The sequence below is a fragment of the Polypterus senegalus genome, chromosome 13 (genome assembly GCF_016835505.1).
Source record: "Polypterus senegalus isolate Bchr_013 chromosome 13, ASM1683550v1, whole genome shotgun sequence".
NCBI lineage: Eukaryota > Metazoa > Chordata > Cladistia > Polypteriformes > Polypteridae > Polypterus > Polypterus senegalus.
Window position 1 is genome coordinate 72,603,062 of NC_053166.1, and position 17,428 is coordinate 72,620,489.

At 38.6% G+C, this 17,428-nt stretch overlaps 1 protein-coding gene across 9 annotated transcripts in view; it reads right to left on the bottom strand.

The window, feature by feature from the left end:
* The window catches only part of cdk16 (cyclin-dependent kinase 16), a 132,389-nt gene that overhangs the window by 41,020 nt on the left and 73,941 nt on the right, over positions 1-17,428 (bottom strand). For 8 of the 9 annotated variants that reach the window (XM_039775037.1, XM_039775036.1, XM_039775038.1 and 5 more), the window contains 2 exons: positions 8,191-8,380; positions 7,359-7,511 (listed from right to left, as the gene is read on the bottom strand). In XM_039775037.1, the coding sequence (XP_039630971.1) occupies positions 7,359-7,511; positions 8,191-8,317 (280 nt within the window). In that variant the 5' untranslated portion in view covers positions 8,318-8,380. The remainder of the gene's footprint in view (positions 1-7,358; positions 7,512-8,190; positions 8,381-17,428) is intronic. The other variant, XM_039775039.1, reaches the window with a different exon arrangement.

Consider the following 17,428-nt stretch of genomic DNA (forward strand, 5'->3'; position numbering starts at 1 on the left):
ACAGGGTGCAAGGCAGGAAACAAACCCCGGGCAGGGCGCAGCCCACCACAGGTGTTGTGCACAGTTGACTTTAAAATACTAGTAATGGCGTATAAAGCCTTAACTATTCTTACCCCTTCCTATATTGTGAAATGCCTGTCCATCTTCATCCCAAGTCGTAACCTCAGATCTTCAAATGAAGGTCTGCTTAGAATTCCAACAGCAAAGCTTAAAAGAAGTGGTGAGGAAGCCTTCTGCTGTTATGCACCTAAAATCTGGAATAGTTTACCAATTGAAATTTGCTTGGCTAATACTGTGGAATATTTTTTAAAAACTCCAAAATAACATTATTTTAATATGGCTTTTTGTAGCTACATTTCAGTTGTATTCCTCATAGACTATATGAGTTTAGAATTATCGTATTTTTCAGCGATGCTGCATCTGTACTAATCTCTACTATTCTCTGCTGTCTTCTCCAGTTCTTCTGTGCCGCCACCACCACCTAATCAAGGTACCATGAAGCCCCCTGAGATGATGGAATGAAGGACGGTGTCTCAACTTCATCATGTGAAGCATGAAAACAAAGAGGAATGATTTACAACTATTTATGTTAAGTAGAATGCGCAGTCGGGGCAGGCGGCCTTTTGGCCTTGGAACCTCAGCAGATTTTTTTTTCTCCATATTGTGCTTTTTCTGTCCTCTCGACCATCTGACCTTACTTCGCTTTGTTATTACTTTTTCTTTAATATTATTGTCTTAACTGTTTTCTTTTCTTGTAACTTTTTCTATGTCATCTTATGAAGCACTTTGTATGTTGTATGAAAATGTGCTATATAAATAAATGTTGTTATAAATATAAATCAACTCTGGCTGTCACAAAGCTCAAAATGAACTAAATACAACACTGCTTTATAGATGTCAACAGCAGCCATTTACCCTGTACTTTGATAGAACGAACCATATAGTATACAAGTCCTTCTTGTTTCTGTCATTCATGAAGATCATTCATGAAGACCATGCATCTTCTGCTCAGCAGCCTGTCTTCAAAAATCTCCACCAGACATACAAGCTCATAAAATTGATGTTACAGTTATGATCTATGTTAAAATGCAATTATATTGGCCTTTTGTCAAAGAATTATCTATAAAATCTTCTATCATCTAATCCATTTTTTGTGTATTGGGAAGATGGTTTAATAATGGACACTTTCTGGGTTTAGTCAGATTACTCAGTTGGTCTGAAAATATGTTTCCTCCACTCTCCATGACCCTAGGGATGCTACTAAAAAATAAAAAATAAAAAAATTAATTGGAGTAACTGATAGTAATCTGTTTTAGTAGAATGAACTATAAAAGTGGCTGAAATATTAATATAATGATAACACAAAAACGATATTTTCTGCTTTAGTCCATCTACTGGTGAACACATGGCTGCATGTTGTGATGAATGATGGGAAGGTCCGGAGCAAGTGTTGCCATCAGTTTTTACTTCTGTTAAAGATTTTTCTCTGTTCAGATTTTTTTTTTTCCTCAGGTATGAGTAAAACAGAATAATTGAAGTAGAAACCATTTTCACTAAATTTCGACAAACCAATACATCTTAAGAAAACTGAAAATCAAATCATCAAATCTGCAATTTTAAGGTGTCAAGATTCTGACAGATAATGTCCATACGACATTCAATTCCTTTACTCACTTTGTCCAATTAGACTTCTAGGGGGCTGAATCTATCCCAACAGCAGCAGCAGGAACCGACCCTGGCCAGGGTGTCGAGTCAATAATAAGGCAATATGTTGGCACATAATGTAATGTTAATATTAATAATAACAAACTGTAATCAACAAACAGGCACACTTTCTGTATACTTGGCATTTTAATAAGGCTGTCAGGACTGTCCTTAATTCAGTTAATAAAATATGTCTGTCCTATGTTCATAGCAGTTAACAAGTGTAGAGCATCAAAACACAATCATTTTTGTCTAGATGTAGTACATTTGTGGTACAAATTTACATCCCAGTGACTTTACTTTGTGATGTATGGCCGGCTGTTCATCCCGGCCAATACCCCCACGCCGCCAGGTGGAGCCCTCCCTGCAGTATGGAGGTGCCCCGAAGACCACCAGGGCATTATGGACATTGGAGTCTTTAGTCACAGCCCTGCCATGGGGGCCGCCAGGAATCGCTGCAGGGAGGCCCAGAGACTATTTGCCTTACGCCCAGGAAGTACGTCATAGTCACATGGACAAAGAGAACAATGTGCTTCCTGGGTGAAGAAAAAAGGATTTTTTATCTGACCCGGAAGTGTTCCAGGTCATATGGATAGAGAGGGTGAAACGCTTCCGGGTCGAGGAGTATAAAGGACTGTGGGAGATCCCAGACAGACGAGCTGAGTTGGGAGGCAGGGTGGCTAAGCATCTGGGAGTTTGGAGGATTGGATTATTGTGTTTTAATTATTGGAGTATTTGGGAGTGGAGGGTGCTTTGTGCATTTATTATTATAATAAATCAATTATTTGGACTTTTATCTGGTGTCTGACGTGTGGTCTGAGGGTACAAGGGTGCGTGAAAACCCTAATCTGTCACAACTTATAGTGTGCCTACCCTCTTCATAAATCAGAATCCTGCAAATTACAGATGAAAACATCAAGGTGTGCGTCCACTCATTTAGTTTACAAGGTGAATGCATTTTCATGGCATGTGGAAACAAGAGGTAATCCTTGCCAATGGGAGCCGTGGGTACAGTCCCTTTAAACATCTTCCTGCTGTCCAAACTCCAAACAGAGGTGTTTGGCTGGTCCCTTAAACAATATTGCTATGAGCATCAAAGATGTACTTGATGTCTAAAAAAGCATCTCTGGTTCACTAAAACCAAAGCCGTATTGTTAGTATAAATGTTCTCATTTTCTGTACCAAATGCAAAAATAAGTCCAGTGTTCAGGATTTGATAGCTAAAGAAAAAAACAATTGCGCTGAGTTTGATTTCTCATTGTAGTTCTTATTTATATTACAATTATAATAATAGTACATTTATATTATTAATGGAAGATGGCATTATCACTATGTTGGTAACATGTTTAAAATACATAAAATACATGTTTAAAAAAAATGTCCAAATCTTATTATGTGATATCATCTACTGTTAAATTCTACTCCATACTTCTAAAATTTTTATTTTTATGCTGTATTGAGGATTTGTTCTGTTCTGTGTATTGTATTGTATTGACCCCCTTCTTCTGACACCCACTGCATGCCCAACCTACCTGGAAAGGGGTCTCTCTTTGAACTGCCTCCCAAGGTTTCTTCCATTTTTCCCTACAAGGTTTTTTTGGGAGTTTTTCCTTGTCTTCTTAGAGAGTCAAGGCTAGGGGGCTGTCAAGAAGCAGGGCCTGTTAAAGCCCATTGCGGCACTTCCTGTGTGATTTTGAGCAATAAAAAATAAACTGTATTGTACTGTATTGTATGTTTAAAGCACCCGTACTCAGTGCTTCAATAGCATGACATTAGATCTAAAGATCTCAGTTCACAAATTCCCAAGGGTTTTAAAATAGCTTGATAACACTGGAAGTAGAAATACACTGAAACAGCAAATAACTCTCTTTTTGAAGTGAAAAGGTAGTACAGATGTTTGAGCTGGAGATTTCCACTGGGCATTGGAGTCTTGCCTGGGTATCCCAGTTTCTGCCAGTTTAACTGCTGTAATAAGTATGAGTACACCCAGAGATGTGCCATGTTTCGTATATGAACAATTCCTAGCTCTGGGACAGACTGTGCTACCATGCGACCAGTCCATGCATCAAGCACTTATACAATCAGAAAAATATGAACATGAAAAATAATCATTGGCATATTTACATTTCTCATGGGATGTTCATCTGTGCATATATATATAATATTTTATACTGTCACATTTTACAAGCAAATGATTGACTGTGGGAACTCCTAGCTGGTCAAATGGAGAAATGACTATGCTAACACTTACAGTTTGTTGTTTATGGACACGAATTTCAATCTTTAACCAAGTCTGTGGCTGAAGTGCCCCAGGTGCATTTTTGAACTAAATGGGCATAAAATGCCAAAAGATGGAGCAGCTTGAGTTAGGAAGGTAGATGTAAAGCAGCTTGGTGATATGTTCTGTTATTCTCCTCTGGGACCAGCTCTTCCTGCACAACTGAAGAAAAACAATTATTATAACAACCAGCTCTTTGAGGAGCATATCAGCTTTTCTTTGTCTAAAGCCCTGTGCGATGTTTTTGTTATTTAGGGGTCCGTCTAAGCACAATATGTCTCCAAGATTTTATCAGTGTCTCAGCTGTTCTTATATAGTGTATTTATTTGCCATGTCTCATTCTGAGTTTTAGATAGATGTATTCAATCAAGGCATTGCATTAACTTACCATGCCTGAATGGCTTTAAAATGAATAAGCAAAACTAATTATCAGAATGTATTACATTCCCAACACAAAAACATTACTGCCAATCTTGACTAATTATTAATGTTATTAGAATTTATTCTTCATTTTTCTATTTTACTTCTGTCTTCTCACAAATTTGCTCTTTCATTTCAGGAGTGGCTCCTGGTAGTTGACCTTCTGAAGCATTACGCAGTAATTTGAACAATAAATTTACCTTACCACCAATATCAGATCCAAACTAGCCCCAGTCTGTGTGTGAGTGAGGCTGTGAATGTGAGGAGGCCCTGTGATATACTGGCACCCTGCCAGGGCTGTTTCCTTCCTTGCACCTAATGCTGCCAAGATAGGTTCTTGCCCCTTGACACCTTGAACTGGATTAAGCAGGATTCAGAATGCTATGTTTGATTATCAGCATCAGCTTTTAAGAGCTTAAAAATGTAATAGTGGACATTGTCAGATGTGACTTTTGTAAAACGATACAGCCGGTTGGTAAAACAAGCATGGAATTACCCAATTAACTTCAGGATGTCTGCTACATCTAATCCTTTTGTGAAACATCCAAAGGCACACATTACCTCATCAATGTTTTGACTCAAATTGAATAATATTGCTTGATATGCACCAGCCCACACATTTTGATTTCAATCCCAAACAACATCACATTGGGCCTCATTTATAACGTCTTGGGTAGAATTCACACTAAAACATGGCGTAAGGACAAAACTAGAAATGTACAAACACACAAAAAATTCAGGTGCATAAAACTGTGCTTAAGCCTTATAAATTCCAATCAATGTGAATTTTAAAACACATGCATGCACCTACAGCCCCACCCTGACTCCTTCCAGAATTTTGCCTATTTGAATATGCAAATCAACACAAACAGCTCTTTCTGTTCAGTTTTTTGTTAAAAGAAAATGGCAAAAGCCATTGGAAAGCCATGGAAAAAGGAAGAATTTGAGGTCCTGCTCAGTGAAGTTAAGGCAAGGAAAATGTACTATTTGGTGGAATAAGCAGTGGTATAAGCAACAAAAGGAAACTGATGGAGTGCTGGTTCAGAAAGTTCAGGAAGTGGCACAGTGCCCAAGAGAAAAAAGAAATGGTCAGATATCATGGCTCACCATCTGAGTGTCAACACCACTGATGGTAGCAGAATTCCGGAACTCACACTGTTTGAACAGCAAGCTGTTGCAATTATTGGTGAGACAATTTTAACCAGCATTTTGCCACTGTGGGTCATTATAACGTCACTCTTGTTCAGTGAGCGGGTTCAGAAGCCATGTCTTCAGCAGATACCCAAGTAATCGTATTATATGGTTACATCACACAGATAACTTACAATTTTGACCAAAGGGGTAATATTAGATGTTTTAGCTTACCGAGAAGTCAGCCATCATACACAACATCATTTTCAAGTTTTTTCCCAACACTACTGTGTCTCAACAAATTGTTTCTCATTATTGTTGTGGCAAGATGGACTGGCTCAACTCATGATTCATGAGTTAAGCCAGTCCATCTTGCCACAACAATAATGAGATGCAGTTTCGCATCACAGTTAATTTGCACATTAATAGAAATGTTTTTTATCTACATAAGCAAATTAATTCTCTGAAGACGCCTTTATAGCAATGTGCATGCAGTCAATCACTCCGATTACATTTTTGAGTACACACTGTTTATACATGAGACCCCTAGTTTTTGTCTCTGCTAAATATATATATCCATCGACCCCTTGCATCAGCATGGACAGCAGGCTCTTTTTCAACATAGAATCTCTAGTCATGAATGAGAAAAGCAGCCTCACCTATTGGCAGTAACTGTTTGAAAAGGATCTTCCACCAATGTTCTGAAATTCTTGAGTTCTTGAGCACTTAGTTACACAAAGGCTAAACCATTAAGAAAATGTAAATTCTGGTTTGCTTCTAATGCTACAAGACCAGAACATTAATCTTATTAATAACTTATGAAGGCATCCATAATCCTTATCTTCCATCATTTTGGAAATCTAACAACAAACAGTATCCAAAATAGGGTCTGCATACTTTAAACTTGGGGATTGCAGAGTTTGTCCTGGAGGGCCGTACTGGCAGCTGGCTTTTGTTCCAACCCGTCTGCCTAATTAGAAACCAGTCTTTAGTAATAACAGATCACATTTAATTTCATGGCTTGTTGGCGTTTTCATTTTGCCATGTCAGGTCATTCTTATATCATGGAATTTTTTCCTTTCTAATTGGTAGCCTAAAGCAGTCTAGTAATTTCCATTGCTTCACTTTTTTTCTGTTCACTTTCCTCCTAGATGTTTTATTTACTCCAGAAAGGTTACAGTGAATACACACAGGTTTAAATGGAAACAAGTTAGATGGAGAACTGCATATTACTGCTAATGAAAACAGTAAATGAAGCTGTTTACAACTAAAATAATCAATTAAGGGTGGGGAATCTTAACAAGCAAGACAACTAAAATAAAGCAAGAAAATGTTGTTTGCGCAATAAGTGATTCAATAGCGATAACTGACATCTCATTCAGAAACTGTGTTGGAAAAAAGACCTGCAGCCAGTATAGCACTCTAGAACCAACTTCGCAGACCTCCACTTTAAGCCATTAAACACATGCTTATAAATATACACATACATACAGGGCCTCTGTGAAGAATCTACATGCCTCCTGACACAGTGCAAGAAAGCTAAAGAATCACTACACATTTGAGTAGATGCTGGTCAAAAGCACTGACATATACATAAGTGCATACTTACCCACATAAAAGCTGAACCATATCTGTGTGCACACACACACACACACACACACACATACACACACAGCAGAGATCTGGCCTACACATGTGCGGAAATATGCAGTGCAGAAGAGACATGAAGGTGCATGCACATTCTTCAAAACCCACACATCACCGTGGCAGGACTCCACTCTCTCTAGGCTCATCGTGCACACATAAGTGACAGACAGATAATCACCTAGGCGGCTGTTGCGATTCAGGTAGGAGCTCAGGCTGCGGCCCATGGCGCTGTGAGGCCGGCGCAGTGGTGGCTTGCGGAGGGAGGCGTACTGGTGCAAGAAGGAGTGCATGCTGTGGGAGGCAGCCGGCTTCCCATTCCTCACGATGGGCTCTGAGGGGCAGGAGGAGAAGGATCAAGGAGGAGTAGGGATGGTGAAGGTGGGAAGGTGGTGGAGTTGGGAGGATGTGCAATGTACAGGGAAGGTAAAGCGGGATGAAAGAGTGACAGACAGGAGGTGGAGGACAAGGAGGAAAAAAAGTGAGGCCAAATATGTAACAGCATGAGATGTAGCAAAAAGCAATTGAGGGTTAAAATAGAAAATGAACAAAATAAAGACAGCAGGAGAAGCAATTGAGAGAAATGAATGAAAAGAAACAATATGACAAACATAGAAGAGCAACAGGATGGACAGAGGAAAGAAAGGAATAGGAAGGGGGAAAAAAGAACAGCAGGAAATTAAAAGAAATTATAAAAAAAAATCAATTCAAAAGAACATTTTCTTTTTTTTATAAAAAGAAACTGGGACTCATGCAAAACAGACATGAAGAAAATATATATAAAAAAAAAAGGAAAATCAGACTGCAGGCGCTAGTAGGAATCAGAAGGGCTACACTTACCTGCGTAGTATCCGACCCACTGAAGGACAGACAACAGCAAGCAAACTAAATCCCTGCCTGTCCTCTGCAAGAACTCAAATTTGTTTGAGAATTTCTAATAGAATTTATGCTGGTGTCGTGTCCTGGCCCAAACTGGACTGTGTATATGATCTAATTTATGCTCATTCCCTTACCATTATCACTTGCTGCATTGTCTTCGATGTTGATCTGCTCGGAGAGCTCAGAAAGGGTCTTCTCAGAAGCCCGACTACCCCGCAGGGTCATAGACAGCTGCCGCTTGATCTTCTTCATTCTGTCCATCAGGTGAGGGGGCTGGGCTGGGGGCTGATTTCGCAATTGGTCAGCCACACTCCTAAAAATGGCCTAGGAAGAAAGAGGAGGTAAAAGATTTTAGAAGAACATGCACAGTGGGTTGATGAGTTGATGCTGCGATGACATTACCACGGTCAGGCTTCCTCCACTTTCATAGACATTTCCTATACACATGCGGCATGCAATTTGACATTTTATGTGTCATGGGTTTAATAACTATATCCAGATGCTGTCTGTTGCATCTTCTCATTATGTTAGTTTCCTGAGCAGCGCTCTTCCAGTTTCATGAAGGAACACTTTGCAGTGGATATATTTATATCATGTCAAGCCATGCCAGCACTTGAGCTTTACTATAGGGACACCAATTCACACTATGCAGACTTTGACAGGAGACCGCTCTTAAACTGAACGTCATGAATCATGCTGCATCAGGCCACACTGCTGCTTTCAGTTTCACGTGGGGGGAACATTGTCCACACCATTGGAAAAAATTGGCAGGAAAATGAATGTATGCCCTTGTTTTTTCCTTGTATTTCATATCTGCAAATAGATAGATAGATAGATAGATAGATAGATAGATAGATAGATAGATAGATAGATAGATAGATAGATAGATAGATAGACAATCAATCAATCTGTGGGGCAACTGCGACAGACAGCAGGAAAAGATGTATGAATTGCAGCACAAAAACCTGAACCTACTGTAGAAAATACAATGTGTCAACTGGGAACCAGAAATTCTATCAAGGACTGGCATGAATAATAATTTTGAAAATAAAGGTTTGGATCAGTACATAATTCTGTAAACAGGGTGACAAGTTATTTACATGTTGCTTCACAGTGTATATATAATATATATATATATATATATATATATTTATTTATTTCTCTTCTGGTTTGTCCTGCTTCCACTTTAAAACCGTTCCCGCCCACACGCAGCCGACACAGCATTTCTCGATTACCGTTTGCTTCCATGGGTTCACAGATAACTCAACCTCCTGGCCATGGACCATACCGTTTTAAAATACATGGGCAAATTTATCACCAAATCTCTCCACTATACGCTAACACTTCTACCTCTCCAGGATATGGACAGTTGTATGTTTTTGACACAGTGCCAGCGTAAGTACGCTTACAAAATAAAGCAAACTCTTCATGCAGCGAAAATGTACTTCTCCAGCTAGATTCCATGCTCAGAACCATCAACCCCTTTCCTAAATCATACAAACACATGCATGAAATTGCTCAGTCCAATCCAACAGAATCTGTACAAATGGTTTTCAAGGAAAACCCTGGGCAGGATTTACGACAATACAATGTCCTGACATGTCACACCGATGTTGCAACGATTTTCTTCGGAGAAGAAAGGGACATTTGGATCTATCCGAGAGGCAACTCCAGTAAACAGATTTCCACGCTCAATATGAATTGCAATCCTACGGTTTACCCACTTTTATTCCCTTACGGAGACATTGGCTGGCACAAAGATTTACAACATGTTCCTGATAAAAGAACCGGCAAGCAAATAAGGCTTACTCAATGCCAATTTTACGCGTACAGATTAGCAATGAGGAATACATTTAGTATTTTGCACTCCAGCGGCAAACTATTCCAACAGTACGTCGTAGATGCGTATGTTAAAACAGAGGGCGCGCGTCTCAACTATCTCAGATTACATCAACAAGATCTGCGCGTGGAACAATACAAAGGACTGTCAGGACGCACTGCAAGCAAACACTGAAAATAACGTACGTGTAAGTAAAATGATCACATTACCGTCCACATTTCAAGAAGTCCAAGATACATGCACCAAAACAATCAGGATTCCATGGCCATAGTACGTAAATTTGGAAAGCCTGATTTATTTATCACTTTCACATGTAATCCTGCTTGGCCGGAAATTTTACATGCACTGTCGGATACCCAAAGACCGGAGCACAGACCTGATATTGTAGTACGAGTCTTTTGGATTAAGCTGCAGGAATTACTTAGAGACATTCTACAACAACATGTTTTTGGGGTTGTTATCTCTTATATTTACGTAATCGAATTTCAGAAGCGCGGCCTTCCTCATACCCACATGCTGTTTACTCTTCACAATAATTCTGAAATAAGAACCAGAAAGAAAGAAGAATTTATTTCCTCGTGATTTCTGAATTCCTTTCTCACCATTTCCCGTTCCTATTCTTACTCCGCCGTATGCTATGGCATATGCACATGCCTATTCAAAATGAAAGACCAGATTTCAAATATCTATTTCAAACAAACTGTATAAGACAGAAACACATTCCGAAAATCACTGGATAGAGGAAACTTCAAAGTTTAAAAGCCTGCCCAAAAGTACCAGTAAATGCCATCGAGCGCTGTTTCTGTTTTATAGTAAATGGGCGACAACGCCACAAGAGAAGTCATTTTGCATGCTGCGATGTGCAAAGTCCTAGAAAATCTACAACAGGGACAAGCATTGAACTTGGAATTCCTCAAAGAACGTTATGGCGTGTTCTTAGACAGTGTCTGCATATGAAGCCTTACAAGCTGCAATTAAAGCAGGCATTGCATTCTGACGACCATGAAAAAAGTTTAGAATTTTGCACCGCAATTCTGGAGGACATGGATGAGGACAATTATCCAGAAGGACTAATTTTTTCGGATGAATCAACTTTCCATCTCTCTGGTAAGATTAATTACCACAATGTTAGAAATTGGAGGTTTGAAAATCCTTGCATAGTCGTCGAACATGAAAGACACTCCCCGAAGGTAAATGTGTTTTGTGTCATTTCTGCAAGCAAAGTTTATGGACCTTTCTTTTTTGCCGGAGCAAACTGTGACTGGATTTTCATACCTGGACATGCTACAAAACTGGTTGTTGCCCCAACTTCAAGAAAATTTGAATGACTTAATTTTCATGCAAGATGTTGTCCCGACTCATTTCTGCTTGTAGGTCTGCCATTACTTGAACGACACCAATCCAGGATGATGGATTCGAAGAGGTGGACAACAAGATCTTCCTCATCGTCTATGGCCTCCCAGGTCTCCTGACCTTAACCCCTGCGATTTTTATCTATAGGGGTACATTAAAGAAAGAATGTTTGTTCCACTTATGCCCACTAATCTTCAAGATTTGCGACATCGAATTGAGGAGGCTGTGAATTCAGTAACTAGGGACCAGTTGACTCGTGTGCGGCAAGAAATGTTCTACCGTTCTGATGTTTGTCACGCCACACATGGTGTTCAAGTTGAGTGCATGCAACCTCAAGGACCATAGAACCAAACATTAAACTTTCCTCTATCAAGTGATATGCGGAATGTGTTTCTGTCTTATACAGTTTATTTGAAATACATTTTTGAAATCTGCTCTTTCATTTTGTACAGCCCTGTATATACATACATACATACACACACACACTTTTCTAAAAAAATTAAAAATAACTGCAATACTTTTTTGAGAGATAGTTTAGCGGCAGAAGACCAAATGTTTCCAAAAACAGGGATGCCTTGTGCCAAATATCATAACTTTGCAGTGCTGTAGGATATGAAATTAAACTTAGAACAACGATGACATTTGTGCATCATAAAATGTTTTGGCTGTGTATTGTAACATTCTTATTTTTGGAGAGAAATTCCTAAAATGTTCATATTTTACTCTTTTATTTAATTGATATTGGTGTGAAACAAACATTTTTATTCAGATAGATCTTTTAAAGTTGGAGTGTTAAACTCATTACTCTTTAGCCATTTGCAGCTCCTTTATTACATAAGCAGAATCATAGGCGTTTATTTTTGGGTACGTAATTTAAGCGCAATAACGGTAAAAAACCCTCAGGGCATAAGGGGTTAAGCAGATCGCTTGAGAGCTCGGTCCCTGCTCCTCATGCATACCGTAATGTCACTAATTCAGCTGAAATACCTGATCATAGTTGACAGCTCATGAACAGAATTAAAATCAATGGAGATGTTTTCATGAAACCGGTTTAAATTTCTGTAAAGGCCTTGCCATGAATTAAGAGCTAGGTTAAAACAAAAGAGCGGCAAAGTAAGAGCAGTCCCAAGCCTATCTGATGTTTTATAGCTCCAGAGTCCTGGGTTCAAATTCTAGGTTCAGCAATACTTGGGGAGAGTTTTTTTTATTTTCTTTCTGTCTCGATATTGAGTTTATCTGAAGACTCCCGTTACCCCAAAGACCATCAAGTGCAAGTGTGTGCACGCAGCACCATCTACTGTTGTTTGCAGCTTTGTTCCCAAGGCTTCCAAGGATAGGTTTGTGACAGATAAAGCACACAATTTTCAGAAAGCATTTGGATGGACAGATGAAAAGTTGAAGTACCAGAACTTGAAAAAAAGTGTGATTTTTCAGAGCTCTATGTATGGTAACACCATTTTAGCCTAGAATATGCTTCCTGCTATTGTCTACAATCCTGCTTAATTTCTTAACTTTTTGTCAGGCCAGTAACCAAGGAAATGCACCTTGTGTGGGTTGTAAACAGTAGGCCGTGTTGGCTGTACTTTCTGAAAAAGCTTCAAAGTACATTTTATATTTCAAGTCTATCAGATACAAAGAGTGGGAGGATATGTCAGAGTATTATTCACATACTCTAAAGCAGCAGTTGTGGAATGTGACTCACCAGCTTCAACATGTGACATGTGCATTATCACAGCAGCAGTAACTGCTTCCCTGGAATCAATTTATAAAGCTTTTGCAAATAATGCAATATGGTAACTGAATTGATGACATACTGTACAACCACTGTTACTTGACTTTTTATCAGCTATGGTAGTACATGTTCTATTGATATTGTTCCTTACCTAATTTCCATCTACTTTTCCTGATAGCAGTCATGGTATTAACACATTAGATTTAACAGACCAAGCCACCAGGCCAGGTCTTATTCCAGTGGGCCATTGAGACACGTAGAGACATCCTCAGTACAAGCACAAACCTCCTCATCTGACTCTTCCTAGCCCAGAGAAGTTCAGATTCCACTCTGAGGTCTTCACGTATTGCCAAGGTATTTGTCCTGTCACAGACAGTGAAACTAGACACACTGTACCTGTAATTTCTTCAGTCCCAAACCTGCTAACAGGACAGGATGTTAGGTTAAATACACACAATGTGTGGCATACAAGTCAAGGAAGGTTATGCTTAAATTACGTTACGTACTAGCGAAGCCTCGCTTAAAGTACTGTATTCAGCTTTGGTCTCTACAGGGTTAATGAAAGTTCAGAGGAGGGGAACTAGGCTAATTTCAGAACTGTGAGATGTGAGCTAAGAGGAGATGTTAAAGGGGTTGAAGCTTTGTAGTAGGGGATTAAGAGGTAAAATGACTGAAGAGTTTAAAATTATGAAAGGAATTAGTGCAGGGGATCCCAGCTGTTACTTTAAAATAAACTCGGCAACAAGAACAACAAGGGGGGCATGGTTGGAAATGTAAGGACAGATTTTTCACGCAAACATTACAACATTTTTCTTCACAAAAAGAACCAAAGGCACACAGAAGAAATTACCAAGTAGTGTGGTGGAGAGGAGGCCTTTAGGAACCTTCAAATCTTGACTTAACATTATTTTGCACAATCTGGGTGAATATTAGAGAGATGCTTGTTGGGTTGTACAACCAGTTCTCATCACAACTGTTCAAGTGTTCCAATTGTCAAGCATTTACATCTGTGTGTGAAGGTGGCGCTGTAGATTAAGTGCCACGTCAAATGATAGGAGGACTGCTGCTGCTACATTAAATCGGTGGTGCGACCTTCATTCTAACTCCTCAACAAGATCCTCCTGTGGCAGCTCCTTAAAAAGCCACTCCAATACAAGATGGAATCCTGCTCTAAGAGGTGGAGGCACTAATCTGTACAATATCACACTCAGCTGTGAACTAGGACTGTCAAATTGTACCAAAATATGGGGTTGAAATATTCAATATTAAAACTATGTAAATATGCAAATATTACAATATAATTGCATGTAGCAAATTCAACAGCAAGTAGTTCAGGTCAGCTAATAATATTATAACCTGGTTTTATTATTTATATATTTAATAACGTAATATACACACACACAAATATTGTATATAGAAAAGCACTTAGCTTATGTATTTCTGATACATCCAATTAACTAAGAGAAATGTAAGGTTCACTGACATACATACATCTACTCTATATATACAGGTATATATAAGTGCAACAATGATGTTTTCAATGTCACATTGTTTGTCACGCTTTAAATGGAGCTTATTTTAAAACCTAAAAATATATGTTTGGTATCATTCTTTTCAAAATTTATCAAATTTTAACGTGATGTTGTTAGATTTTCAGATTCTTAGTCCATTTTTAAATTACAAACTAGAAAATATCAAGAACTCGCATCTCGTGAGACGGGACTTTATGCCAACAGATTTAACCACACCTGGGCTGGAAATAAAACACAAGCAGTAGGGCAGCTGTTGTACAGGCTTTTAAATGTTTGAAGCGCTGCACGAGATGCAGATCACACAGTACAGAAGCAGCAGCAACCCAGCAGCAGATCGAACAAAGAGGAGATAAAAAAAAAAAAATATATATATATATATATATATATATATATATATATATATATATTGTATATATACAGTGTATATATATATATATATATATATATATATGTATGTATGTGTGTGGTTGGTCTGCTAGTCGGCAAACATCTGCCACGGGCCCTCTCATCTGTGAGAAGCAGATCATAGAATGCTACATAGTTTACTGTCAAATAATGCAAAGAGTATGCAACACGTGTTTTGTCCTTATTTGGGCTCATCAGGCGTACACACTCCACTGCACTGTATGGAGACTACGAATGCTATGAATGTAATTATTCCGATTTCCAGGCTGTCAAATAAACAAACCACACGTTGTGGCGCAGTGTAAAGAGGCTTCACCTCTGACGCTGACGTCCGAGGTTCAATCCCTGCGAGGGGTGCAGTGGAGTGTGTATGCCTGATGAGCCCAAATAAGGGCGAAACACGTGTTGCGTACTCTTTGCATGTCAGAGAAATACCACTTCCGGTCAACCTACATCACTTCCTGTCTGACCATTTAAAACTGCTATCTTTTCCAACCTTCACCAGTTCTGTTTTGGACTCTGCGCAATCAACTACTCTATTGAATGGAAAACCAAACCTTTGCAGCTAGGAATAATATACGGGTGGCTGCCCCAAAACTTTTTACGTGTGTCGAGTCATATATATTATATATATATATATATATATATATATATATATATACATACACAGTATATATACATACACACACACATACATAAAAGTTTAAATTATGTTAAAAGTTTTAGAACACCTCAGTTTTTCAGGTTTTTCCTTAAATTTAATCAGTTGAAGTTCAATGAATGACCTAAAATGGTGCCAGAGGTTTAATTTAAAGTTTAGGTTAGCAAAAACTGAAAAAAGGAATTTTCAGAATATTACAAATGGGCCTTCTTCAGGAAACAATTAATAGGTTAAAACCTTTAGATGTTCTGCAGCAATTAAAGTAAATTAAGCCTTGCAAGTTGAAGCAAAATTTGCTCAGGTGTCCTACCTTCTGTTGATTACTTAAAACCTTCTGTCTGTCTTAAAGCAGAGTTAGAACAGACTTAGTTATTCGGACTGCAAGATGTCATTGTGGTAAGATCACTGGTAACATTGGCAGTCACACAAGGCCACCACAGACAAAGGATGCTATGCCACACCATAATATGAGAAGCCTAAGAGATAAATTATTCCTCAGGCACAAATATATGCAGAGAAGAGTCAGGGGAGTCAGGGGAGATGCGAAGTACAGAAACCTGATATCAAGGAGGCTCAGTAACTTGCATATGGATTTCTGGTATCATCCATGATGGACATATGTGGTCTGTGTTTGGTCCCAGCCCTAACGCTTTTTAAAGAGAGTTGGGGTCAGAGTTGTATGGATACCTGTGGCCACTAGGATGACTTCTAGTAGGGTAATGTTTAAGAGTTCTCCATGACATTAATGACTCCTTGGAAGTTACTCCTAGTGTGTATTTAGAAATGATTCCCATCCACAAGACAGATGAAGTTGGAGTTGGGAAGATTAGTGTAGGCAAAGGTCTTCTTGAGATCAAAGAAAAGTGAAAGAACAGAAGAAGCAAGCCTATGGAATACAGGGTTTCTTCAAATCTTAAAGTGCCTTTGCATAAATTAGGCAAAAAAAATTAAGGTTATAAAATTCATGAAACTATAAGAGGAATTACATTTACAGATGATGTCCAAAGTCAAGTTGAATACTCAGCTACTTCAACCTCATTGTACAGTATATTGGCTTATACTGCACCAGTACTTTAATATTTTATGTATTTGTACTCCTCACCTGCCTTGTATTAATCTGTACACTGAGCTCAGCAGACTCATAAAAATGGGAAAATGCAAATTTCAGGAAAAATGGCTGGAAAAAATAAAAATACTGGGACTAGTTAGCATCAAAATTCAATTGTTTTGAGGCTAGAAGTAAATTATGTCTAAAAGGTGTTCAAATTAGGTAGAATGTTCTTAAGAGATCTGATACCCACATGTAACCTGAAAAACACAAACCTCATGAACAGTGAAGTGTTGTACTGGACTGTTAGTAGTTTTTGTTAGCAATAGGAGCTCTAAGGGCAGAAGTACTGCAGATTCTCTACAAGATAAATCGACACCAGTCATATAAATCTAACAATGACCTTCACACCGTTTTTAAAGATCTTCTCATTTAGAGTATGTGTAGTTGTTCCATTGCATGAGACATAAAACTGCATATCTATCACGATTTGGTGTCACACCATTCATTAAAAGAGATCTGGTACTGAAAGCAAGTAAGGATTTGTTTATCTTTGTGTTAATGTAAAACATCAAAACACAAGTAGACCTCCTCATAAGAGACTGTACCACCACCAATATGGGTACATCTGTTCAGTTCTGCTTTTGTGGGTCTCAATTCACGGCCACGCTGCAGCCAAGGGCTTGCTCCATCATTTCATGCTACGTTAATATAACCGTGCTTCTTTTTTTGGATTTATTTAATATTGGAAACAGCAGCAAACAAACAATCTGTGAGCAATGTTTTATAAAATATAAAGTA